General features: G+C 47.2%; 3 protein-coding genes and 1 long non-coding RNA gene across 7 annotated transcripts in view; 2 read left to right on the top strand and 2 right to left on the bottom strand.

Moving 5' to 3' along the window:
* The first annotated feature begins 3,238 nt into the window (after positions 1–3,238).
* Positions 3,239–7,919, top strand: igfbp3 (insulin-like growth factor binding protein 3). 3 transcript variants are annotated; one of them, XM_057056520.1, is made up of 4 exons: positions 3,239–4,010; positions 4,354–4,598; positions 5,609–5,728; positions 6,997–7,919. In XM_057056520.1, exons 1-4 carry the CDS (start codon positions 3,638–3,640, stop codon positions 7,120–7,122), a joined length of 864 nt encoding a protein of 287 aa, XP_056912500.1. In that variant the 5' UTR covers positions 3,239–3,637; the 3' UTR covers positions 7,123–7,919. The 3 variants fall into 3 exon arrangements, with proteins under 3 accessions (XP_056912500.1, XP_056912501.1, XP_056912499.1); XM_057056521.1 differs by having other exon boundaries at positions 3,290–4,010; positions 4,483–4,598; XM_057056519.1 differs by having other exon boundaries at positions 3,297–4,010; positions 4,351–4,598.
* A 43-nt stretch (positions 7,920–7,962) lies between these two features.
* On the bottom strand, positions 7,963–11,702 carry LOC130538681 (insulin-like growth factor-binding protein 1). 2 transcript variants are annotated; one of them, XM_057056524.1, is made up of 6 exons: positions 11,437–11,693; positions 11,020–11,370; positions 9,596–10,925; positions 9,402–9,526; positions 9,139–9,267; positions 7,963–8,829 (listed from the first exon to the last, which is right to left on the bottom strand). In XM_057056524.1, exons 3-6 carry the CDS (start codon positions 9,933–9,935, stop codon positions 8,704–8,706), a joined length of 720 nt encoding a protein of 239 aa, XP_056912504.1. In that variant the 5' UTR covers positions 9,936–10,925; positions 11,020–11,370; positions 11,437–11,693; the 3' UTR covers positions 7,963–8,703. The 2 variants fall into 2 exon arrangements, with proteins under 2 accessions (XP_056912504.1, XP_056912502.1); XM_057056522.1 differs by having other exon boundaries at positions 9,402–10,925; positions 11,437–11,702.
* LOC130538683 (uncharacterized) lies at positions 8,786–12,225 on the top strand. The gene is made up of 4 exons (XR_008953944.1): positions 8,786–8,925; positions 9,208–9,285; positions 9,359–9,941; positions 12,012–12,225. It is a non-coding gene; the product is annotated as an uncharacterized LOC130538683 (long non-coding RNA).
* Positions 12,226–12,484: 259 nt separating this feature from the next.
* Positions 12,485–25,121, bottom strand: part of adcy1a (adenylate cyclase 1a) — a 21,669-nt gene continuing 9,032 nt past the window's right edge. Inside the window, 17 exon segments of the mRNA XM_057056513.1 lie at positions 12,485–13,939; positions 14,483–14,607; positions 14,687–14,801; positions 14,890–14,988; positions 15,089–15,235; positions 15,306–15,422; positions 15,727–15,853; positions 16,465–16,727; positions 16,990–17,079; positions 17,245–17,329; positions 17,421–17,518; positions 17,602–17,799; positions 18,923–19,078; positions 19,702–19,843; positions 20,012–20,170; positions 20,874–20,959; positions 20,961–21,005. Coding sequence (XP_056912493.1) covers positions 13,529–13,939; positions 14,483–14,607; positions 14,687–14,801; positions 14,890–14,988; positions 15,089–15,235; positions 15,306–15,422; positions 15,727–15,853; positions 16,465–16,727; positions 16,990–17,079; positions 17,245–17,329; positions 17,421–17,518; positions 17,602–17,799; positions 18,923–19,078; positions 19,702–19,843; positions 20,012–20,170; positions 20,874–20,959; positions 20,961–21,005 — 2,463 coding nt within the window. The 3' untranslated portion in view covers positions 12,485–13,528.

Genomic DNA, 25,121 nt, shown 5'->3' with positions numbered 1-25,121 from the left:
AAGTAGATATCACTGTACATTTATATTTACATGTGCCAGAATTGGGGGATGATTGACATGTGATGGACAGGCAGCCTGTCCAGGGTGTGACCCTCCACCCCACCTCTGACCCAATGACCTCTGGGATTAGACCCAGGACCATGACCCTCAGAGGGAGCTTGTGAAGGCTACTGGAAGATAGATGGATGGATCGATAAAGTGATGGAGGGAGGGAGGGATGTACAAACAAGCATCAACACCAGTGAAAAAGCCCAATAGGAGACAGAGAAGAGAAATACACACAGGAAGTGATGCTGTTTAGGGGGATTCAGGGGCCCACAGTGAGCCCCCCCCCCCGTGCACTGTGGAACCCACCAGGCAGAGTTCTCTCCAGCCTAATTATGGCCTTGGTGAGCCTCAGGGGCCGAGGCTCCAGGAACAGGGACCACGACAGCTCTCCTAGCAGGCCACTCCAAAAAATAATGAACCAACCCCGGATTTAGATGAAAGGCGACCTTTGGCCCCTTGGCTTTTTATCCTTTTTGCCATTCAAAACACATGTAATAACCATCAAACTGTCAAAAAGGGGGGGGGGGGGGCAAAATCAAAGTGGTAGGAAAATGATCATATTAGTCTTCCAGGCCTTTGAGAGCAGCTCGTTCTTTACGAATGGATGGTGACCATACAGGCGTGTCACATGATCACAGGCGACCTCATTTCTACATCAATCCTGCCTCTTTTCCCAAAACAGCTTCAGTTGATCCCAAATATGCACACAGACACACTAGGGTCACCCCAAATTCCAGGCATAAATGAGGATGTGTGAGGAGCAGGGACACACACACACACACACACACACACACACACACACACACACATCCTGTAGAGATTAAATGTATTAAAACCGTGGATATAAATATGACGTGTTGATGCCGGAACGACCTGCGGATGCTGTGTGAGAGGCACATTTTTCCCATTTCTTTGCGTCACCTTGCTGACCTTCTGCGGTCTGCATCCGCACACCTGCCGCCCCCCCACGCGCGCCGCAGGTGAGCTCATCCGATTTTTCCCCGGTCATCTTAAAACAGCGGAAAATCGTTCCGGGTCGGGATTTCGATCTTTAAACCGCCATAAACCAGGTGATGTTAAACACATGTACAGTAACGTCAGTGGAATTCCTGGTGCGGGGCCTTTATTGAGTGGCTGCTCTGCGGGACGCCGTCCCCCCAGCACATGCCTCCCAGAGCCCGGCGCTCTCCTCTGCTATGCTGAAAATGCACAGGTGGCTGAGTGTCCCTCTTCCACAGAGCTCTGAGCAGAGGAGAGGGAGGAAAAATCAGCAGGCCCCCTTTTTTTTTCAGCTTATGAAACAAATGTTTGGCATTCCACCGAGCACGGCTCTGCTGTAGGCCTGTCTGTTAACAGGCGGCAGTACGCCAGGGCTTGTTGGCCACCGATTCGACTCTCGCTTCCAAGAAAATTCAAAAGCAAAGAGGAGCGGCGCACCTCGCCTCTCCTGTTGTTATTCTTTTGTTGGGCGGACTGTGCCAGCGTATTCTCTCTCTCACTCGTCCTCATCTGCAACCAATTCATAGCTAAAAATGCTGCAGATGTAATTACCGGGGAATTTTCTCACTTACATGTGTGGTATGTGTCTTTATTTTAACTCCGCAGCACGGACAGAAAAAAAAAAAGGCAACAACTATGTCAAACATTCTGACATTAAGTTGAGAGAACACTGGCGTACTGTATGTGTGGGGACAGGTATCTGAGCTGCAGGCTGGAGCAAAGCAAATACCAGAGGTGCAGGTCAGCCTCTTTTATGCACAGGTGGATGATTTTCTGCATGTTTTGACTTAAAGTGGTTATGGAGGTGAACGCCAGCTGATCTGACTTCTGACTCTATCCACAGGAGACGGTGATGCCCATCAATCTCTAAAAGACTGGACTTGAGCTTTATTCACACTTCTTTAACATCACTGACCCTTAAAACACAAACACACACACACCTGTGCCTGTGTGAGGCATGCTGATCCATGAACGTGTTGCACCTTGGTGAACCAGTCAGGCTGACTCAGTCACATCAGGCAGTAGCTCAGGGCTTCAGGCCACTGAAGCATCTCCAACAGGAGCCTATCCAGGCTGCACTAAAGCGCCCAGCTACTGTGAGCGGGATGCTGTCGGACACATGATCCCATATCTGGCCAGAACGTTAGTGGTGCAACAGAATCTGAACGAACTGGCTAAAGGCTAAAAGCTAAAACGCTCACAGTGCAGTGTAGATTAAATATGCTGTCCCTCATTGTCTTCATGGAGAGTCGAAGGACTAACAGGAAGACTTCATGATGCAAGTCTACTTACAAACTGGCAAACTATTTAACGCACGTCTTTTCTCCAAAGACAGCCGTTAGCGAGCTGCGGACCGATGCATATCTGTCTGAGGTTCTGGAATAATCATGTGCTGCTGACATCGGCCACAGCTCAGGCTTAAACCATCCACCGGGTCACTGGGGGTCATGTGCAACAGTTTCTTGGCCACAGATCACACATATATGCAAACGGCCCACATGTGCACAAAACCATTAATCACACACACATACACACACACGGCCAAGGGGGAAAGAACACACATACAGCAAATGAAGCCACTTAACAGAGCAGTTTATCCAAAAATGAAAATGTACTGCTGGAGGCTTGTTTTGAAAATGTAAATTTAAACCAGCGGTGCAATCAAAGGCTGGCTCACCCATAACCCTATAGGGTTTCTCTATAGGGTGGTGTTCTCAAAGGGGAGACACACTCTGGCCAGCTAAAGTGTATTTATACATTACCCTTTCAACCGTGGTTGCTAACAACAATGCGCAATAAATAAATGAACTCGGTTCAATTAAAAGGTTCTGGGAGCCTTTTTTGTGCTCATAGCCCGCACAGGAGCCGGGACAGAACCGACGCGTCCAGGCTTTGAGTCCGGATCAGCAGCTGCAATTTGGACTGAGAGCAGTGGAGAGATGGCTGGTGCGGGTGCAAGAGACGGACCGGTGAGTTCTCCAGAGTCCGAAGTGCGGAAGAAGAATGTTACAGGTGGAACTTTTAATGGCTCCCAAAACAATTCAGTTTTGATAGAGTCGGTTAAAATAAAGCTGCAGTGCGCGCACGGGAGAGAGAGAGAGAGAGGGAGAGAGAGGGGGGAGGGAGGGAGGGAGGCTGCGGTGCCCCCACCACCGTGATTGAACCAGACATACCTATTGGAGCTTTTCCTCAACGACGCACAAAAACATTAAAAAAATAATAATTGCTTAGTGTCTGTTGTTATGCACGTCCGTATCAAAGAGTGCGTGGGGGATTGAATCAGGAATCAGCCTGTATTAAAATGTAGTCAGTGTTTTTTTAAAAATAAAAAAAAAGGTGTTGGCTGAAATTAATTCGCTGCGATAGAAAAACTTGTCTGCAAAAGTATCCCAGTGTTCCGATTTTTGCCCCACTCAGGAATACGCAGTAAATGAGACCACAAGCTACTCGGGGGTGTGACTAGAGTCACGGGGGTCTATATATTGAGATGTTTGTGTGTCCAATGGTTTGATGTGAATGAGAGAGACGCTGCCCAGTGAAAAGTCACCTCCGGAGAGCTCTTCCTCACTTGACGCGCTCACACGCCGCGATGGATCCCTGTTTTCGCGCACTCTGCATGACTTTCGTCCTGGCATCTTTCACCCGCCGGTCAGGTGCGGTCGGACCCGTTATCAAATGCGAGCCGTGTGACGCCGGAGCCCGTCTTTTGTGCAAGCCTCTACCTAAGGACTGTGTGGAAAAGGTCCGGGAACCGGGCTGCGGCTGCTGCCTGACCTGCGCGCTGCGCTTCGGTCAGCCGTGCGGCGTCTACACCAGCAGATGCGGCTCCGGGCTGACTTGCCAACATCAGCCCGGCGAGACGAAACCTCTGCAGGCTCTGTTGGAGGGACGGGGGATCTGCGTCAACGCAACCAATAAACGACTCACACCCAGACCGACAGCTCCAGTCAATGAACTTCCAGGTAAGTCACGTCCGCTTCGCGCGTTTTACGCGCACTTTCCACAAAACGGGCGGTTTGACGAGCTAGAATGCCGATTCCACGTTTTGAAACAGCATGCGGGCTATAAAACAAGGGATGTTTGACAGTTTAAAAAGAAGTTCGGTGCGCCTCAGTGCTATTTTAAATGAATATTTGGATGATATTCTGTAGCTCTTTAGCACTTAAGAGCAAACGAAAAACAAGTGGAATCAAGTGAGGGCAAATATCTGATTACATTTTTTTAAATCTTTATCATCTCAGCAATCAGCATGCAAGTCTAAATCTACTGTTTGGTGAATAAACTCGTATTCTCAAACTTTAGCAGAGAATATTGAGACTCAAGACGAGGAGAGGAATTCCACCAGCTCAGGCCTTCAAACCCCAGACAGCACCCACAGACCCATGGGATCCCCAAGACCTCCACTTAACCCCTTTCTCCCCTCTGCCAAGTCAGACGTCCTCAGACGGGAGCAGAAGAGAATCCAGAGCTTTAAAATGGAGGAGCTCCCGGGACCGCTCATTACCGACCAACAAAACTTCTCTGTAGAGACCAAACAGGAGCCTGATTATGTAAGTTCTGCAACCAATATTTTCTGCGCGCCGAAGGAATGTTTTTCTCATCTTCCTCTGTGTTATGGTGTTTTTCTCCCCCTGCGGGTGATAAAATGTTTTGGTTAGCGGTACTGACGGTTGGCAAGAATGGCATGGCAGCGAGCGGGTACGATGGCCATGTGGCTGACCCGGGTCAGGCGGTTGTTTGGCCACAAGGCGTCCGCGTGCCGGGTGTACAGGGAGCCAACAAATGATGGATTGGCCTATACGAGTGCCTGTTGGAAGCCCTGTTGCTATTTTGATCTCCTCTTTGGTCAGAGAAGTGAGCACACACCAGGAATGGGCTTTGACTGGCTGCTTTGATTAGTAACTAGAGTACTTGGACTTCAGGATTAGCTTTTTGGCTAATCTGCAGAACTCTTTGAATTGGCTTTATCCCATCCTTTGTGTATAGTGCAGGAGTACTAAGCAGCTTTGGCAACCCACTAAATTGCTTAGCGCCTTTATATTCTAACTGCCATTGTTTCGGTATTACAGCGCGGCAGGGTGTGCTTTCTTAGCATCTTTATTGAAGGTGCATCAGGCACTTTTGGTTGGTTTGGCCGAGAGGCTCTGGGTCGTCAGACTCAACAATCGAGGTGTTTTTTTCCCAGGAAAAAAGTTCACGGGATGCTGTTCAGCAATTGGCAGCTTTGCAGGTGTTTCCACTTGTGGAATTTTTGTCTCCCTCTTCTGGGAATAAGAGGAATTACGCAAACATTTGTCCACGCGTCGATGATGCTGCTGGCTGTGACACGCGTCCTCGATCCTTTAACCTGCTACGCTGTTGATTCTGCTCTTCCAGGCAGATTGTTTGCAAAGATGCATTAAAAACTTTGGTAACTGTTGATGTCGAAGGTTTTTTGTGAGGCTCCAACATTTCCCTGACAGTAACCCGTTGCTCGTAGCGATATTTGACATGCAGAGCATGGTGGTCATTAACGTGTGAGAGTTTTATAGACCTGTGCTCCTCTCCTCTTCACTGGCAGGGTCCCTGTCGGAGAGAGATCGAGAGCATTCTCAGCGGCCTCAAGATTACAGACATTCTCAACCCCAGAGGATTCCGCATACCAAACTGTGACAAGAAAGGCTTTTACAAGAAAAAGCAGGTAAACGTGCCACATTCTCAAGCACAACACGCCACAATACAGACTCGCACATCACTTTCACTGGAGAGCAGACGCCACTCGGCTTTGTTTTGGAACATCTTGCATTAAATAAGGACCGTGGAGCCCAGTGATTCAAACCTTCAGTCTCCTGGAGGGCAATTACAGATCTGCAGCTATCCTCCTGTATTCTTTGCTAGTTATTAGAGCCTCATCATCGCACCACCGCACCAGTGAGGTAGACCCTAGCCACTGGCTCTGGAGACGGGAACCGCAGGGCCCAAACCCCAGTGGGGTTAACAGCTGGCACGGTTGGCTGTTTAACAGTAACCCTCCCAGGGAGACAGACGTCAAGGTGACCGCGGGCACCCGACGCGCTCCCCCCATAATTGCTGGACTTTTGGAGGAACGTGCACAGAAATAGAGCCGCAGCCATGCCTGCGCTCGAATGCTTCACCCACGATCAGGTTGTAATAAATGAGCGGTTCTGATGCGTTCATATGGAGGCACTTACTGCTCCCGTGCCACTGCATCACCAAGGCGGCTTTTACTTATACCATCGCAGTCCCTCCTGCTTAATGAAAGTCTTCTCCTTGACCCGCAATCATCTCGCGAGGAGCCTCACAAGGCCAGCGCCATTCTCTTTATTTGGAACGGACTCGCAGCGCAACACCGTGTACTTCCCGAGCCTCCCGCCGCAGCTCAGATTAGCGCGGACGCCGAGGCGAATAGAGACGCGTCCCTTCCCGATGAGCTCTGCGAGGCAGCAGCACGGTCGCTTTGGCCCTTGAAATGAATGTGTGCATGTTTTACTGGAGAGGAGGTTGACCTTTGGTAAAATTGGCAGTAAAATAACAGCCCTTGGGTAGCTCCACAGACTCTGTAAGTCATTTGTAGTACCCATAATTTGGAGCTGTGGGGTATAATCAGCAACAGATGATTCGTACTGGCCACCGGCTTCTGAAAATAGATCTCGGTACTCATTTGTTCACAAATGGGACTAAGCAAATATTTTACCAGGTTTCTACCCTACCTTAAATGTCTCTATATGTGTGTGTGTGTGTGTAACAGAGGTAGACCATAAAAGCAGCTCAAAATACCACAGTGTGTTGGATAGCCAAGGCTGCGTCGACTCAGCAACATTTGACCATTAATACCTCTTAACTATTGCGGTTCCACCTCATTGAGTAAAATGGCTTATTAACCGTAAAGCTCCATATTCATCTCACTTGACTGCGTCCTTCACCTCCTGTCTCTCCCTTCGCTTTCAGTGTCGTCCATCCAAAGGCAGAAAGCGGGGCTTCTGCTGGTGCGTGGACAAATACGGGCAGCCCCTGCCAGGTTTCGACGGGAAGGAGCGAGGAGACGCCCAGTACTACAACTCCGAGACCCAATAGGAGCGAAGCAGGACGGAGGGTGGGAGGCTGAGATGGTGCGCAAGAAGAATTGTAAACAAACCGAGACACTGCGGATATTGGTAGAGAGGTCACGAGATGGCTCGGCCGATATATGGATGTTTGCTATTTCTGTCCGTTGCCCGCGGGACCTTTTTTTCTGAGGCAGGGCAAAAGCAAAAGAAGGAAAAAGGACTTCGGCGTGAGCTTATCTGCGATGGACGCACTGCTCATACGCCGTTTTCTGTCCCTGGCCTAAAAAGGACAACGTCAGAGGAGAGGATATACATAGAGCTCCACAAAAGAAAACAGTCATTTGTACTTGTTGCTCTTAAGTTACGCACAAATAAACAGCGTTGCACACGTGTACAGGCTTGAGACGTGTAATCGGAACTAGTGTGCGGTTCCTTTTCTTGTGTGCTGTCATGACAACCGTTAATGTTTGTGTGAATGTATGTTTCAGAGGAAGCATGCGGTGCCTTACTATATGTCTCTTTGTTAAGACTTGTGTTTTGTTCCCTGCTTCCAGCTCCCCGGGGAGTTCGGAGGGCCAATTACCTACAGTCCATCTAAAGATTTCATGCTTGATCTGTAGGCACGGGAAGTCACTTCTGTAATCTGTCCTGTTGTTGTCACTTTACATAAGCTGAATATTTGGGTTAAAGGCCACAAACTGTTATCTCTGCTCTCTGTGTGACCGTCGTCACCTCTTGCCGTGTTTTAAGGAAAATATGCTGTTTTGCATTTACAATGCAACCCTTAGAGCTCTATTTTTGCTTAATAAAGGCAGTATAAAACCACGGTGTCTTCACCCTCCCCTGTTTGTGGCAACAGAAACAGAGCTGATGGTTTGATAGGATTGTTTTAATGGGACAAGGGAAGCAGAATATGTCACAAAAATAAAGGGATAGCAGCATTTGTACACAGCCTGCCAGCATGACAACAAGCAAAAGCATCAACACACGGGTCATAAATACTCAAACACAGGCAAAAATAGATCAAAACAGATAAATAAAGGTCCATAAATTGAGAGACATGCCAGCAACCAGCTGCCAAAACCCGTGGACCTGCAGTGAGGAGTCGAGGTAGACAAATGCAGAGCGACCCAGCCCAAACCTCTCGGCGGTTTGGATGAGTCCTGATATGTTTGTGCGAGGCCACAATGCGCATACTTGTGGCGTTTTAAGTATTTCCCCCGATGCCCATTGAGGAAACACCAATGGAGATACATTCAGTGTCAACATGTCAAATGAATGAGCGGCTGTGCACGGCTCCACTTTTGAATGAAAGGGAAAAAAAAGAGAGAGCGAGCGATGCTGAACAGGGCCTGGCAGAGCTGCGGACATGTGGTTCTGAGTGGTGGAGTTATTTAGTCAAACACAAATGTATACAGTGTTGCCCTATTTACCGTCTCTAAAAATAGGAAACCTTCTGAAACTGAATCTAAACATGTCAAACGGTTCATGCGAGACTTCACATACTCTGAATAAATAAGTGTTGATAGATACAAGCAACATGAGCCGCCCCCCCACCCCCACGTGTTCGCTCGCGCCATTTCATCACATTAAGGGATCTCTTTGTTCTTTAATGGGCGATTTCCTGATCACAGTCCGAGTCCCCGAGCAGGTCGCCCGATCCTGGGATCTTCTTCCCGTTCCAGGAGGAGACGCACCAGCAGCGAGCCGGTGGTCCGACCAGAGATGACTCACACTGGAAAACAAAGGCGGAATGTGAGCGTGTTTTGCTCCACCGCTGCAGGATTTGGCATCACTGGGGAGGCCAAGATTGTTCTATCACCTCTAATACGTGAGGAAAGCGCTCTGCATTTAGTGTTGTCATTTTAAAAATATTTAAGAAACCCAAACACTGAATATTACAACTGCATTGAATACAAAGGGGAATTTGTGGCAAGCTTGTCTGTTTATGCTACGGTGCTTTAAAGCGTGGTCTCCCGAGTAGGAACTGTGCACTTTAAAGTACAATATTTTGTCCACAGTATTCAGTCTGAGGTGCTGGTACCTGTTTTGCCTTGTAGTAGCCGTGTTTGTCACAGTTCGGGAGGTAAAAAGTTGTAAATTTCTCTCCCAGTGTCTGCTGAGAGCTGGTGATCGTGTCGAGAGCCGCGTGCAGCTCAGTGTGACAGGGACCCTGTGGGAAAATCCAACGGTGAGAAGTGTCCACAAACGCATCATCACCATCCCAGTGTTAACTGTAAATGTCCCTAAAGCCACATCGACAGACAGGTGTGCCTTCGATGGAAGCCGGGGGTCATTTTCGCTCACCTGTCGGACCAGTTTGTTGCGGACTGCGTTCAGCTTGGCCTTGATGCTCTCCTGACCCTCAGCTGTGTCCTGGTGGTCCGCAGGAAGGTTCAGACTCAAGAGGTACTGCACCGAACCGTCATCCTCTGTGCATAAAGACATCGCGTTAATTTTAATCACCTTTGTTCTTTCGGGACGATCGGTGTCGACGCTACCTCGGGCTGAGTCCTCGGTGCAGACCCCCTGTCCCCTGGTCAGCGCGTGCAGAGGTCTGGCTTCATCGGGTCTGGGGGTGCAGCGGAGCCCCTCGCCACAGTGGGCGGTGTGCACCCCGCAGGACGCGCCCTTCTCCAGAGCGCAGGCCATGCAGCAGCCACATCCTGGCTCCCTCAGCACCTGCGTACACTCCGCCGGGACGGCCGGGCAGCTGCTGAGCGTCTCCTGCGAGCAGGGGGCGCAGCGGATGGGCTCCGGCCCCACCACCGGGGACGACCTGACCACGGCCACAGACACCACCGCTGCCACTGCCACTACCCTCTCATATAATCCAGACATCTCCAGGTAAATCTCTCCTCTGTGCTTCGGTACTTTTCCTTCTAAATGGATCTCTCTGCTCTGCAGCAGGGGTCCATATATATGGAGCTCCGGCCCCCAGGTGTGTTAATGATTGACACACTGCCCACACACATAAAATATTTGTCACAAAGCCACAGAAAACAGTGCGTGATCCCGCTCGACGTGCGCAGATCCAGGTTCACGGGGTCTGTTGTCAATATTGACTTTGGGTCATGAAGCAGCTGCACAACAAAACAAGCCTGTTTTTGGATGACCAATTTAATGATCTCCTTTACCTCTGAGGTTATGACAACAGCTATACGAGTTTAGCTGTTTACAACAGCGCGGCGCTGAATAGCGTCCACAAAAAGAACCCTGGAGACTTAAAACGGCTCTGTGACGCTGACGGAAGAGTCTAAAAACTGAGGGTGACGGCGGCTGAACACCACCTATTTTGCAAAGTAACGGTGACGGGATTCACCCTGACATTGTTAACTTAAGCCCCATCTGTCCCTTTAGCCGCCTTTATGAAGGTTCTTCTTATCAGGCAGACAGATAAGGAGAGCATTCCCCTCGTTGCGTAACATCAAATTTATGGATTGTCCTACTGGAACCACAACATGTTTGTCTCAAAGAGGACGGGTTACTTTTTTGGCTGTAGTATTTTTCACCATATTCACCGTCTCCACGTCAGTTGCGCGCACGCCACCATTCTTTTTGGGTTTAAATCTTTTCTTTTTGTATATTTTATTGTCTGTATTTAGGATTCTACAGGAACTGATAATAATAAAAATAAAAAAGACACACACAAACACTGGAAAAACAAACTACAGTTGTTTTCTGGTCTGTGCCTGAAGGCTGAAGTCATTGCAGCCACACTAAAGGGAACAGTATCCTCTGTAATCTGGTCTACTCGACCACCAGTGGGTGACTTTTTGCTTCTTCTATGTTGATCATCACGTCTACCAGCCACTCAGGAAACGGATCCTCCTTCGGTGGAGAGAAGCAACAACAACAACAACAAAAAAAAAGGATTTCTTAATCCAAATGTGAGTATCTGAGGTGGCTGGTGTGAGGAACTCACGTAAGGGTCCTTCTGCCGTCTTCTCCTGGTCGTCCGCCTCCTCGCTGATGGTTTGGGTGTTGCACGCTTTTGCCACCTGATCTTGGAGAGCTGTAAGGATCTTTTTGGGGGGGCGCTGATGTTCCAATTTGATGAGAAGAGCTGCCTGGTCTCCTCCTGCTGGCTCCTGTTTAAGTGCACTTGGGGGAAAGTCTGACTGCAGGAACGAGACGTTCTCTTTGGTCTGAGTACAGTCAGCTCATCGTCTTCGTCATCTTCTACCGAGTTTTGAAAATCTTCATCCTCCTTTTCTTCCGTTTCACTTTCACCTTCATCCTCCACCTCCTCCTTTATGGGCTCCAGGTGTGGCCTCTTTACACAAACACAACAATGAAGCGGAGGGATGTAAAATGTTTTATTGTTGTGTATAAAACTTACATGTTGCTGCTGAATCTCCATTGAGCGTATGTGGGAGGCAGCTGTAGCTCCTGCTGATTGTTTGCTCCAATCAGCTGTGGAGCAATTAGCAGCAGGTGACCAGTAAGAGCAGAAGAGTTGGGTGGAAATGTGGAAATGTTCAAGAAATGAAGGTGTTTCAAGTTCAGTTGATGGGTGAAATTGGCCCTGTTGCGGTTTGGCTGCAGAATCACATTCACATTTAGTAGAAATATGAAAAAAAAAAAAACCCATAAAACTCGTCTTCACGTCTGTGATACGTGCAGTTCATTTAATGGCCAGCAGGGGGAGGCGCATTTGGAACAATAATAATAATACTAATAATAATATTAATACTAATAGTATTATTAATAATAATGATTAAATATATCAGGGGAGAAGAAAACAATAACAAAAAAATGGAGTGCTTTTTGTGTAGAATAAAAAATCCATTGTACATTTCTGTTCTAAAATTCTATAGAAAAGTAATTGATGTAATAAAATAGACAGATTTTTGTCATTGCTTTCAGAATCCTAAAAAAATGTGAGGGTTTCACTACATTTTCTTCCTCTTTCAGCCTGATTATACCAAGGCAGTAGGATTGCGCAATGTGGAATGTGGAGTTAGAGTTTCAGCCCCTTCATAGACTGAACGAACCCCGGACAACATCAGTGCTCTTGGAGAACTCCTCAACCCCGCCCCCCCACCCCCCACGCCAGATTATCCTGTGCAGCGTGAAGACTGTTATTCTAAGAGTCATAAACTCAGGTGTGAGAAATGAATTTTTATAGACTCTAACTAACAAGCAACACCGCCCATAAAAAAGGCTCTATTTGCTACCCGCTGATCAGTTTCTGTGCTGTGCTCACCCACGCTCGAGGTGCTGGGGACAGAATGTAAATATTGGGCTTCCCGTTTACAGGTCTCATATGGCCCATGTGTACTAAAAAAAAAGCTAAAGTTTCATTTTCACACTAAAACACAATCCCAGACACCCACTCCTTTCACAACTCAGTAGCTAAACACATTATTCATAAGAAAAAGTGACCGTTTTTATACACCAATATTGTCTTTATTACAAAATATTCAATAACCCAACTTTACACTGTACATGATACGACAAAGTTTACAGATTTTGGCTATTTACAAAAAGTATGATCTGCATATCAAAGTGAATATATCTAAAAAGGCAGGTTGCAATCACTTTAAGCTTATTGAGTAAGGCAATAAACATGATGTATTTACACTTTTGCAGATCAAGTGAAGGTTCTATACAGTGAAGATTTAGGCTAGAAGGATATATGAAGCGCTTCCCATGTTTGAAATGTGGTAAAGCTCTTTTTTCCCCTAGAGGAAAAACTGACTTCAGTTGTTCTGGAATAGGAACTTAAATGTAAAGATTTGGTGGCGTTTTCCCGTTAGATGGCGCGTTGAGAAAGACTAAACTGTCCACCTGTTGAGTTTGTGTGCATTCCATTAATGTAGCATGTGATCCATCCAGTTTATCCAAATAATATAAGACTGTCTCCAACAACCCTTATTTTATCCTTCTAGGCTTCAAAAAGACACCATTTAAGGAAGGAGGAGTTCCAGAGGTCAAATGTATCCAACCTGCTGCCGTATGTACGGTGAGGCAACAGAGATGATGAAACTAAACCCATAGAAAGCTCAATACTTTGGTTTTCCCTTAATAAGAGTTGCTATGGCCGTCAACTCGTCACGAGCTGGCAACTGTAACATTTGTGCTGTTCTGTTAAGAGTTGAACCACACATGCATGCACACGCTCACGAGCACACACATGCAGGCTTACTTACACCAGGAAAAGAAGAAGAAGAAGAAGAAGAAGAAGAAAGAATCACGGTTGGTAATGTAATGTGTCCTTGGCATACTCAGGACAGTGACAGCGTGTTTTAAAGAAAGACGGGTGGGAGGAAACCCCGGAACACCACGGATCGAATCATGGGGTAAAGAAATGGTGACTGGTTCGGGTGGTTCTGATTGTCTGTGTCATATCGCCATTTCTCCGGATGCTCGTTGAATCCGTTCCTGGCTGAGGATCAACAGGTCCCACCTTTCAGTGCTCTGTGTTCGTCCTACACTGCTACATCTGCGACCGCTGCCTCGATCTTGATCGCTGTCACCTCGAAGTTGTCCTCCTCATCCTCCTCGTCTTCTTCGGCCACCACGGGGACGCAGGATGAGGGCAGGCACGTCGCTTGGCTGTTGCTGCTGCTGGCAGCGTGGGTCAGCGGGCTGCTGCCCGCGCTGGCGTGGACGGAGGAGATGCTGCCCAGATTGGTCGGGACGCTGGTTTTGCCGCAGGAGTGGATCCGGCGTGCCAGGCTGGCGGAACGAACCACTGAAGATGTGGTCACGGTGCCCACGCCCTGAACCTTCCCTTCCAGGAAGTAGGTCAGCATCTCGCCTTTGCCCTTCACGCTGACTTTTCCTCTGCACACCAGGTCATAGTTTGTGTGCAGAAGCCGATTGACCTCTTCAGTCACCTGCAGGACAGAGACAGACGCGGGTCTCTTATTTCTCTCTTCACACCGTTTTGTGACTAAAATATCCCAAACTGTAAAGAAAGTGCAGCTATAGATGCAATTAAAATAAGCTAGCATGTGTGAAAACATTCCCTTTCTGGAATTTTGTTGCTTGTGAAGGCAAATCCTACAATTCTCTGAACGATCTGCTACCAAAAATCCTCTTAAAATAAAGTTCCTGATAAAACAAACTCAAAGGAACATTATTTTAGATCAATTAGTAAACTAGTGGAATAGCAGTTAAGAGAAGTCTTTATTTATTCCTTCCTGCTCCGTTTCTCCACCAGTCCGCCCTTTGTAGCAATAGCGCCCCTTGTGGGCAGTTTTAAAAACAAAATCTGAGAAGTAAAAGAAATGTGTTTCCTCTAGAAAACTATAGACAACTGTTTCCTATAGGTGTCCCTTATAGTGACCCCTATTTTCGGACACGTTGTGATGCGTTCATGAGTCAGCACTACAGGTTTTCAATGCTAAATCAGCTGTAGATGCAGTCGTGTCACATACTTGTATCTTTCCCGGAACTCCGGTGCTGTCCATCCTGCTCGCCACATTGACTGTGTTCCCCCAGATGTCGTACTGAGGTCGCCTCGCGCCGATGACTCCCGCCACCACCGGACCCACGTTAATCCCTGCAAACAAACATACATTTAAGCCCGTCGTGAGGTCACAACGCGGCTCATTTCGGCTCAAAAATAAGACGGGACGCACCGACTCTTAAGACAAACTCATTGTACGACTGGTAGTTGATTTCATCCAAGACGTCAAACATCTCGATGGCGTAGTCGGCTATGGTGCTCAGATGGTCGTAGACAGATTTCTTGACCTGAAGAGGGAAAGGAAGTTAAAGAATGATATCCTTTTATTCAAATGGGCAAAGTAAAACAGAGGAACAAAGGAATAAAAGACTCCACCTTGGTACCGATGGTGGGGACCAGGCCCACAGCTGCCATGTATGTGCTGCCGATAGTTTTGATTTTCTCTATATCTTTGTAGCATTCCTTATCCATGAGCTGCAACACATGCATTCAGGTAAACACACAGAGCTGCAACCCTCCCAGGGGCTTGTGCCCGTTTCCAGAGAAAGAGAGAGAGAAAGAATCACTCCAGCACCTCATCGAAGTCTGCGATGATCTCGTTCAGCAGCCTCAGGCACTCCACTCCCATGTTGTTGCCGTCCAGCTCGATGTAGAAATCATTAAAGTTTGGGATCGAGGCAAACAGGACGCCGACTTGTGAGTAGGACTGGTAGTAGAGATCCTAATGGGGGAAAGGGAGTCTGTTAATCAGGCCTTTTGTTTTTTCCTCTGCCTGCTTCTCACGTTCTCACCATGTTCCTTGGATTGGACAAGAGGAAGTGTTGAGCGACGTGTGCAGGCAGAAGATTGAAGAGAATCCTCCTGTTGTCGAGCTTGACTTTCTCCATGCCATCTCGCTCTTCTTCAGCCTGACCAACAAAAATATACACACAGCTGTTGCCGCATTTCCAACCTTCACCACGAGGGGGCAGAAGAAACCCTCACGCATGTGGGCCGTGTCCGTCTCAGAGACACGAAATGATTAAATAACTCAATATTCCGACGACATTAATGTGAGTTTATCCTCCAAGAGAGAATAAGGGGACGGAAAAGACATTCACAAATAATTTTCAAATGCATTTTTTATTTTAAAATGCTTTGTTATGCTAACTTAAACATATTTCTGCTAAAAGTTAAGATAAGGATTCTTAGGCCAAACACACAGGCACAGACCTGTACTGCCCATAGGAAGTCCAAGCGTAGTTTGAGGTCGAGTTGCCTGGAGTGGAGGGCCAGGGCGCTGACAAAGAGCAACAGAGACAGGATGGGCTCGTAGCCTCGGATGTGGAAGGACCCCCCACTGTGGGAAAGAACAACACAGGAGTCAGCATTAAACCGGACCACACAGAGAACTACACGAGGGTGGGATAGACCCCCCACGATGTCAGGACCAGTGAAAAGTAAAATCAGAAATATTATGAGTGCAGCATATAAGTGTTGTGTCTTATTCTAAAAGAAAAAGAAATAGATAAGAAAACAATATTGATCTTTTAAAGGCCAAATGTAGGTGTTCAAGCATTAGCATGATTAGCAAGCCTGTTTCTGGACTAAACTACCCAGGCCTCCTCATTGATGGGTTCTTCCCACCATCCGGCCTACATTGTCCTTTCTGGCCTCTGATTTGGAACTAATGAGCACATGAGCTGCATTACAAAATGGATGAAAGCGCGCGTGTGGGCCGTAGACAAGCGATGACTCCCTCACAGTGCTATAAATCTCCCTCTAAAATTCTGTTAATTATTCAATCACCACCTATCTTTTCCTGGAACGGCGCACAATTGAAACGGGTAACGGGGGCCCTCGCCGCGGATGAATGTGTGGGCTGTTTTCATGCAGGTCCAAGATTTGACAGAAGCAACAAACGCAGTGGAGCTGGCGCCGGTTTGTGTGTGCGGTGGACGCGAATCTCACTCTGCGCTCCTGCGGAAGCCGCTGAGCTCCAGCACGGTGACATAAAACACCCCCAGGAGGAGCACCAGCGCCATCTTTGGCAGCCAGAAGATGCGCAGGAAGAGCGCCAGCGTGAGCGTGCCCACCACGCAGGACAGGAAGGCGTAGCGGGCGCCGTCACAGGGCAGCTCGTTCATGGTGCGATTCGTGCCGCTGTCCACGTCGATGATGACGATGGAGCTGTTGGCGGTGGCACTTCCCCACAACCAGGGCATGCAGCCCACCTGGAAAACAGGAGAGGTCAGGTGGGAGGAGAGTGCGGTGCTGACCTCCAACCCCCCTCCCCTCCTTAAACTTCTTCAGTCTGGAGGTTTTCTTCACGGCTGTGCTTTAACTTTCCTCCTCCTGTTTTGTGTTTGTTCTTTTAAGAATTTCAATGCCTTTCTTCACTTCTAAGCGCCTCTCCTGGCGTAGCCTGACATGTGAGCCTGTTTTTCCATTTCCTTCTGGAGATGATGATTCTTTAATGTTGCCCTTCACACTTACCACACAGGCCTGGGCCACAGCGTAGATTAAGAGCACTATGAGGATGCAGAGAGCCGTGCGTATCTGAATGGTCAGGCAGCCGGGAAAACACTGAGACAGGCAAATGGAAGAGTTAGGTGAAGAGAAGGAAATTGATGCTCTAGGAGAGGATAATGAGATTAGACTCAGGTGTAGGATCTTAACCCTCGGTTTAATCTAGCAGGGTGTCAAAAGTTAACGCGTGATTTGAGGATGAAATATTGCAGCTGTAATTACCTGCACTCTAGCAATATGCAGGTACATGATACAAGCTACAAGGAAACAGATGCAGAAGACGAGAAGGACTAGTACTGCTGTGCCCCTGAGAGGGAAGATGGCAGAGAGAAGACAAAGGGGTTAGTTTGAAGGCTTCAGAGAGAGAAATGAAGAGGAACAGAATCTGCTGTACGTACTGGGGGATGATGAGAAGATAGACAAGGCCGAACAAGGCAGCTAGAATCAGAGAGAGGACCACAGCGCTGGTGAAGTACTCATCAGGAACCTGGTGGTACTGAGTAATACCAGACAAGAGTGAACAAACACATTCAGCCCTCAGGCTGTCTGGTACAGTGCGTGTCTGCAGAATCCCCTCACCCTCTGCTCCCGCTCAGAGCACTTGTACATGAGTGTGAGGAAGTTGAGGTCCGCCGTGTCCGACTCGGTCTGGCGGGCCTCGATCAGCCGCCCGATGTAGCGGTTGACCCGGGTTCTGGGGCTGCTCTGGATCAGATTGGCCTGGTTAGCGTTGGTGCGGTTCCTCAGCTTCTGCGGGGCCGTTCGCATGGCCCTCCGCTGGTGGGGCGGATAAAAACAAACAGGCTTTATCACCATACTGCCGTTAGAGGCAAAGGAGAGTAAAACACAAATGCAGTTAGCTTCATCACTTCATGGCTTTCTGGTTTGAACAACTTAGTCAGTCAGGACGAGCATCAACAGAGGCCACTGGGGCAGAGGCAGCGATGGCGGAGTGGATGGATGTTCACAGCCCACAAATCACTCACTGGCTGGTGATTTTTCTCTCCCTTCGTGCTACCTCTGCTCCCCGTTTCTCCCAGTCTGTCTGAACGTCTCAACTCAGCAGTTTCCTCCCATCGACCACCTCTGCTCACTCTTTTTCCTACTTCTGTCCGTCCTTATTTAATTCCATCTTTTGTCTTCTATCATCTGTCTGCAAAAATACAATCAATATTATTTTTTCCTCCTTCCTATCCTTGGTTACACCCTCCTTCCATGTCAGTCCAAATATTTATTTTCCCAGAATTCTTACCCAACTATATTTCCTGTGTTTGTGCTCCACCCTGCCCAGCAGACTCGTCCTCTTTTGTAGGTCTTCCTTGTTTGTTAACTCATGCATCATGTCATTTTCCCTGTCCTCTCTCTCTCTCTCTCCGTCTATGTCTCTCCATTCCCACACCTTATTTCCTTGCCCCTCCCTCCTGTTTTGCTGCAGGTACCACAGTTACCTGCAGATGCCCGCTGCTCCACACAGAGGACATGTCATTCAGCACACCGAAAAACTCCATTCACGCCTCCTCCCACATATATTTTTTGTCCCCGTGCCTTGAATGCATAAACGGATTCCCGGCGTCAGATTGTGTATGTGGCCTGAATGTAGGGTCGAGATTAGGTGAATGTATATTAAACTCTAATCTTAGGTTTCATGTGATGCACTCAGCAAGGGAGAGGATAATGCAAAGTTATTACAAAACCGTTGTTGACCTTAAATAGGTCGAGACATGAAGATGATAGTGAATCAGCGTTCTAATTAAAATACACTGCTACACACACACACACACTCCTCAGGAGCCTCCATTCTCCTCAGGCACATAAGGCCAGCTAAGTTCAACCTCTACAGACATGTGGCCAAATCGATTTGGCCTTTTTCACGGCTCGTCAGCACAGACAGGGTTGGTACCTTATCGCCGTCCTCGCAGTTCATGACGTTGGAGAAGGGAATCTCAGCCTTGAACATCTTCCTGCAGTGCATGAGCTGCACCAGTAAGTAGCACACTGTTTTAAACTTCATCTTTTTGGCCGGCTTTATGTCTGAGAGAATCAGCCCAGGGAATATCTGTCACCGGAAAAAAAAGAAAAGAAAATAGGGTTAAGTCGTGCACCCCACACAGAAATGCAGATTATGTAAGGGTCTTCTTGCTCGGCCATTGGACAGAATGCACCTGAGATCATGAATCCTGCTCCTTTTAGTAGCATGATGGCCTCATTTCTTTGCCAAGGAGCTATTTTAAATTTGAGAAACTGAGGTCAGTTTGTGATTTATTTATTTTTAATAAAAAGGAAAGTCCTTAAATGATAGCAGAAGCCCAACAGCATATTCTCAACTTCTAATGAAGCCTAACCTTCATCTCAGTTAAGAGGATTGAGAAAATCTCAGATATCGAAGAAAAGAAGACTTAAGTGGATCAAATAGGTGCAAGATGTATAGTGTGTCGGAGAATCTGCAAGAACTGGAGCAGGAAGCAGAGGAAGCCTTCAAGAGTTATCAAGGCAAGGCTGGAATCCCCTTTGCAGCTGTTAGATGTGCACTAAGCCGTGCACAGTGCACATCGTAGAGACCCCTGGGATGCTGGAGCATCAGGTTAATGCCAAATGTGTCGAGACCTCAGCAAATCAAGTCAACCTCATGTTTGTATTTAAAGGATGATGTGATTTCTAGAATTCACTGAGATCCAGCACCTTCCGTCGGTGAGATGGCACGATAAAGAAGGTTTCGATGTCATGTTTTTGGAGGAAGGCGTTTCTTTCGTGACCGTTTCCAGGCTCCACCTCGTAATCTCCATTTAGGCACTCCAGCGTAGATCTGGTGATGTGGACCTTCCTGTGGGATGCAAAGGTGAGATCGACATTTCACGGGAGGGGAGGTGACAAAACCTCTTATTAAAAAAGGTCAGACACTTCAAGTTTCAATTCTTGACTATGGAAAACGCCGATCAACACAATCAGGTTTCAAGAAGGCCGGTCCTCCTACAGACCGTCCGGTACTGACCCGGGTAGTCCTCCAGCCTCCATCATGTTGGCTAGAGTCACATCGTTGGACCACACATCATACTGCCATTTCCTGAGGCCCAGCACGCCGCACAGCACGCGGCCGGTGTGCAAGCCCACGCGCATGTTTAGGTTGACCTCCGTGGCCTCTGCCACCGACCTACAGGGGCAGAACACGTGAGTGTTTGTAAGTCCACATGGAGCATAAACAGGCACAGAAAAAGAACACAAACACACTCGGTGAGCAGTGCTGCACATCTGCTGCAGCCAGACTGAATCGGTTTATCGGGACACGCAACTGTGTTGCCTTCAAAACGGTTTTTGCTGCACAAACTTAAAAAGATCAATAAAATTCCATATATGATCTTGAGTATTGCACAGCATCCAACACACACACACACAGCCCAGTTCCACAATGATCTCCTTTGCTCCAAAAATCCCCAAAATAGAACAAAGAACAAAACAAAGCGGCTCTTTTTCCAATTAAACAGTAATAAGGACAAATTAATCTTGATCACTTGAGTTGGGCTCAGTGAGAGCTTATTTTCTCCCTCTGTTAAAGCCTTTTCTCTCCACCAACTGTGCTTCTGCCGGCTCAAATGTTCAGCGTTAAAATTCATCACAGCACACATGGTTATCCGAGCTGCAGACAATGACTCCTTTCAAGCGTTCAACTTTTTGGATGAAAAAACAAACTAAATGGAACAGACAGCCGAGTCTGTTGATCTATATTGTGAGTAATAAATAGTAAGGAAATAGCATGACACTCCTACACCTTTGCAGGACACACACAGGTTCAAATTCAGCAGGCTGCGGTTATAATCCAGCAGCAGAACCGACTGGACACCGTTCTGAATACTGACGTTATGGTGTCGATCATGTCCAGACCCATCTCCACGCAGCAGTGGGCGTGGTCTGTCTTGGGTTGGGTCAGTCCCCAAAAAGTAGTAGTAGTAGCAGTCACCCAGGATCTTAATTCTGCGGCAGTGGTTTTCCTGGAATCAAAAAAAAAATCTAATAAAAAAATGCATAGTAATAATAAAAATAAGATTTAAATGACCTCTTTTACAAGCACTTAAATTGAGGTTCATGTTTATTAGGCAACAAATGGATAAAATGTCAGTAAATGTGTTTTTGATACCATTAAAAAACAAATTACAGTGCTTCTGGAAGGTCACACTTTTATTTCCCCCCAGTGTTGCATTAATTTCCCATCCAGATCTTGTAGTGATGATAGGAGAGTTGGACCTCTGAGCAAAGGTTCTCAGGGGGGTTGAGGTCTGGACTCTGGGGGCCCGTCCATGTGTGAAAATGTCTCATCATCCCTGAACCTCTCTCACTATCTGAGCCCCAGGAATCCTGGAATTCTCATCTTGGAATATGCCCACATCATCAGGGAAGAGAATGTTGCTGAACCTGGACCTGAGGACCTGCAGCAGCCCCAGATCAGAGCTCTGCCCCCCCCAGGGTGATCCAGTAGACACCATGATGGGAGCATGGGTTCATCTGCCTCTCTTCCTACCCTGATGCCCCATCACTCTGGAACAGGGTCAATCTGGACCCATCAGACCCCGTGACCTTCTTCCATTGCTCCAGAGTCTTTATGCTCCCCAGCAGACTGAAGCCTCTTGATCAGCCTCCCTCATTACTGCTTTTCTGAAGGCTCCACAGCTCTTCAGTCCCTTCACATTGTGCACGTGGGAATGTTCCAACTCTCACAGTCCTGAGTTCTACTGGTGCTCTTCTACCCTCTGAGCCCACCAAACCTTTGAGTGACCACTGGTCACCATCATTCAGGATGGTTTTCTGACCACATTTCTCCCTCTAAGATGATGGTTCCCCACTATCCTCCCCGTTCTGAATGGTTGGACAGTTCTTAAGCCTATTTTAGGAGTTTCTTAGATGTTTCCTCTGGTGGAGGCAGGACAATGCTGTGACTCTTCTCAAACACACCAACATCTCCTCCACCACAGAATGAGCCCTTAACATGATTGTTGAAGAGCTGAGCCGCGGCCGCATCAGCTGGGCTTAAATAAGGTGTTGCCAGCTGAACGCTAACGACCCATCAGTGGTGCTCCAACAGGTGTGTCTGACCCATTTACTGAGTTGAATCCAGGTGGTGACTTTCAGATCCTTCTTGATTTCACAGACATTGGGCAAGAACAAGACAAACAATAATAGTATATAGAGATTTTCCTGCCACTGCTGCCTGATTGCCAGGCAGGATCTGGGTCTGTAAAGCACCTGGAGACAATCTAAACGGTGACTGAGGTTATCTGAATAAAGTTGAACCAAACGGAATTAGAATGCTTCTGAATGAAATTGTATTTCATATAATAATAATGGGAAAAAAATCCATTATGTATAGACTGTAAACATGATGAACCCAGTCCACTTTCAGTGGAATAATATTTAGTACATTAGAGAATAAATCATATTTGCGGTTACACCAGCATTATTGTACATTTAATGGGCATCGCCATGCAATCCCGTATAATTTTCCTACAATACAGCACTAAATAAATGAATCAGTCTCACTTGGCAGTAATTTAAGTCCCTCTCTAGGACAGCCAGCTGTGGCGTAAAAAGGTGGCTCACACACAAGCCATTAGTCCTGAATATGAACCACGGTAATGAATTTCAGCACAAAGAAGAGGTTTGTCACACACGTCTTCCTACAGGGGAACCCTCGATTGTTTCCATGGAGGTAATGGGATCGCTGGCCGTGCAGGTGAAGAGCGCAAAGACTCATAATTATGCACATCGGTGGCCGTAAACAAGACAAAGGCTCTATTTTTAACATGTGAGGCAGGTGAGTTTCAGCAGAGACAGACGGGGGCTTGTTAGCAACGGCTATTTGTCTGGCGCAGATCTGGTGTCACGGATGAAAAATGAATACACAGATTAAGCAAAAATAGCTCGTTAAATGTGCGAATCCATCATTAGACATTGCAATATTATTTCATTAAAGCCAATTGCTTAAATCCACGGAGAAGAGGGAGTCATAACTACATGTGCTGAGTTTATTTTTGCAGATGAGCCCACTGTGGTCTCGTCACAGCGAGCTTGTTTGTTTCCAGGATGGTGTGGATGAGAAGTTGGAGAAGTGCCTGGCTAGTCAGTTGCATGTTTGCATCCCCCAGGCTCATGGGCAAATAGGACATGACCTGTGTGCTCACACTTAACATCTGTGGTGCAGATGTCCTTGTGTGCCGAGGAGAAATGCATCCTGGTACCATGGGCAGTGCAAAGGGTGTAAAAATTCACATCGGATCTCCGCTTGTAATCACACGTTCCTGTCGGTAAAACAGGACATGTCCACTGTCCGAGATCGAGAACTAGACTGTCACGTTATGAGGGAGCCGCCAGGTGAACAGCAGGAATGAATGGAGGACGGGTGAAAGGACAAAGATCTTAGCTTTTGATGGCAGCTTTAGCCCTGAAGGATAAAAATTTGGTATTAATTCATGACCTTTTTGTCTGGTAAGGTCTGAGGTTATCACAGGACACAGTGGAGCTGGGAAAGTCCTGGCACTTAGACCGTCTCCCACTTTGCTAATCTGTACCGTGAAGGCTTAGAAGCTGATTCAGGCACAAGCTGGATTACCAGCATCACGTGACCCCAGCATTGTGGACCATCTCGGTGGTCATCTCCATAAAAGAAAGATGCACTGGTGTTTTTAAGAAGTGAGCCAGGTGGAGCTGTATTCTCCATGAAGCTGTGCTGGCAGAAATGGAAATTAACAAACACTCCAGTGCACGCAGACAAAGAGGGGGAAACAAAAGAGCATTGAACAGGGAACACTCAGAAAATCATTATGAGGGAAGTGATGAGCCAGCTGAAAGTAGAAGCAGTTCATTTCCTCCAAGCCCACGAAGGAGCGCACAGTGTGCTTTGTCTTTGATACAAAACAAAGATTGGTGCTGTGTTACATATTATTGATGATGCCCAAGATTAGGGCTTCCATTTCCACTGCCGGGGCTCCAGAGGGCTTGAAAAGACACAAGACAAGAAGACTTTTTGAACTTTCCTCATTGGATCCCACAGAAACATTCATTCAGGTGCATACACAGACGTTCTTCTTCTTCTTCTCATTATTATTATCATGCATTCTCCCTGTTCCAAGGATGAGCATGTCTGAGCGATTTGCTACGAAAGGCGAAAACTGGAAACCAGCTGGCTTGTTTGGTTGGGGTTTTGCTTCAGTCCACAGATTCTCACATCGCGAACACTCGTGAGAATCCGCGGAGCTTGAAAGCGATCCTCGCACCTGCTGCCGCGAGAAACCAGAACGTGATTATCCGCGTGCTGTTTACATGCAGATCCTGGTTTCCGAGGCGGCAGCGTGGGATGGCCATCAATCCGGGTATTAAATTTAAAAATACAAAGAAAAAAAAACCACACTTTGCAGCCAATTTCATATCTGAAATAGCTGTGTGCGATCTCTGAAAGGAGGAGATCACACTTTTACTTATGCATAAACCTGTGACTCATTTTTAGCACTTATGAATCTTAAGCACTAAAGAGTAGATGTTAGTTTCCATTTCTTCCCAACTGTACAGTGCAGTGATTTATTTCCAGTTTATCGTTCATTCTCTGCACATAACGCGACCCATTTTGTATGCTTGTGCAGTCATAAGAAAGTGAATGAAAACTCTGACTTGTCGAGGAAGTAAGAGGCAATATATATCATTGATTCATCCTAAAAATGGAAACATGAGAGAGGCAGAGAGAGCAGAGGACCACGGGGCATAAAAGACATCATTGAGGGAAGTAGGCTGCTGCATGTCAATCAGAGAACCCAGAAACAAGGAGCGGAGGAGTCTTGATGTAGGGAGGTGTTCCGAGAGGGAAGAAAAGGATGAAAAATAAAGCTTTGTGAAAACCCTGCCATGGAAACACTGCGGCACACGCATTACACACACAAACCAGGGCAGGAGCATTGGCACATCCAGGGATGGAGCATTAATGTTATACAGCGTTGCAACAATAGGGGATTAATCACAGCGAGCTTCTGAGGGAAGAAACTTGACTGAGGAGGAAGAAGAGATATTCTATTGAACATGTCTGTTCTGTTCTCTCTGCATTGTTTAAATGCCAACATGACGAG

The sequence above is a fragment of the Takifugu flavidus genome, chromosome 15, assembly GCF_003711565.1.
Source record: "Takifugu flavidus isolate HTHZ2018 chromosome 15, ASM371156v2, whole genome shotgun sequence".
In the NCBI taxonomy this organism is placed as follows: domain Eukaryota; kingdom Metazoa; phylum Chordata; class Actinopteri; order Tetraodontiformes; family Tetraodontidae; genus Takifugu; species Takifugu flavidus.
Note: the sequence above shows the minus strand (reverse complement) of the source record. Positions and strands in the feature narration are given on the sequence as shown.

Bases quoted from the DNA above. Each gene is read 5' to 3' on its own strand.
- igfbp3 (XM_057056519.1), top strand. From the start codon at position 3,638: ATGGATCCCTGTTTTCGCGCACTCTGCATGACTTTCGTCCTGGCATCT. The intron at 4,011-4,350 runs GTAAGTCACGTC...CTCAAACTTTAG, and splicing joins TCCAGTCAATGAACTTCCAG to CAGAGAATATTGAGACTCAA. The intron at 4,599-5,608 runs GTAAGTTCTGCA...CTTCACTGGCAG, and splicing joins CCAAACAGGAGCCTGATTAT to GGTCCCTGTCGGAGAGAGAT.
- LOC130538681 (XM_057056522.1), bottom strand. From the start codon at position 9,935: ATGTCTGGATTATATGAGAGGGTAGTGGCAGTGGCAGCGGTGGTGTCT. The intron at 9,268-9,401 runs GTGAGCGAAAAT...ATTTTCCCACAG, and splicing joins GCAACAAACTGGTCCGACAG to GGTCCCTGTCACACTGAGCT. The intron at 8,830-9,138 runs GTACCAGCACCT...TTTGTTTTCCAG, and splicing joins GCTACTACAAGGCAAAACAG to TGTGAGTCATCTCTGGTCGG.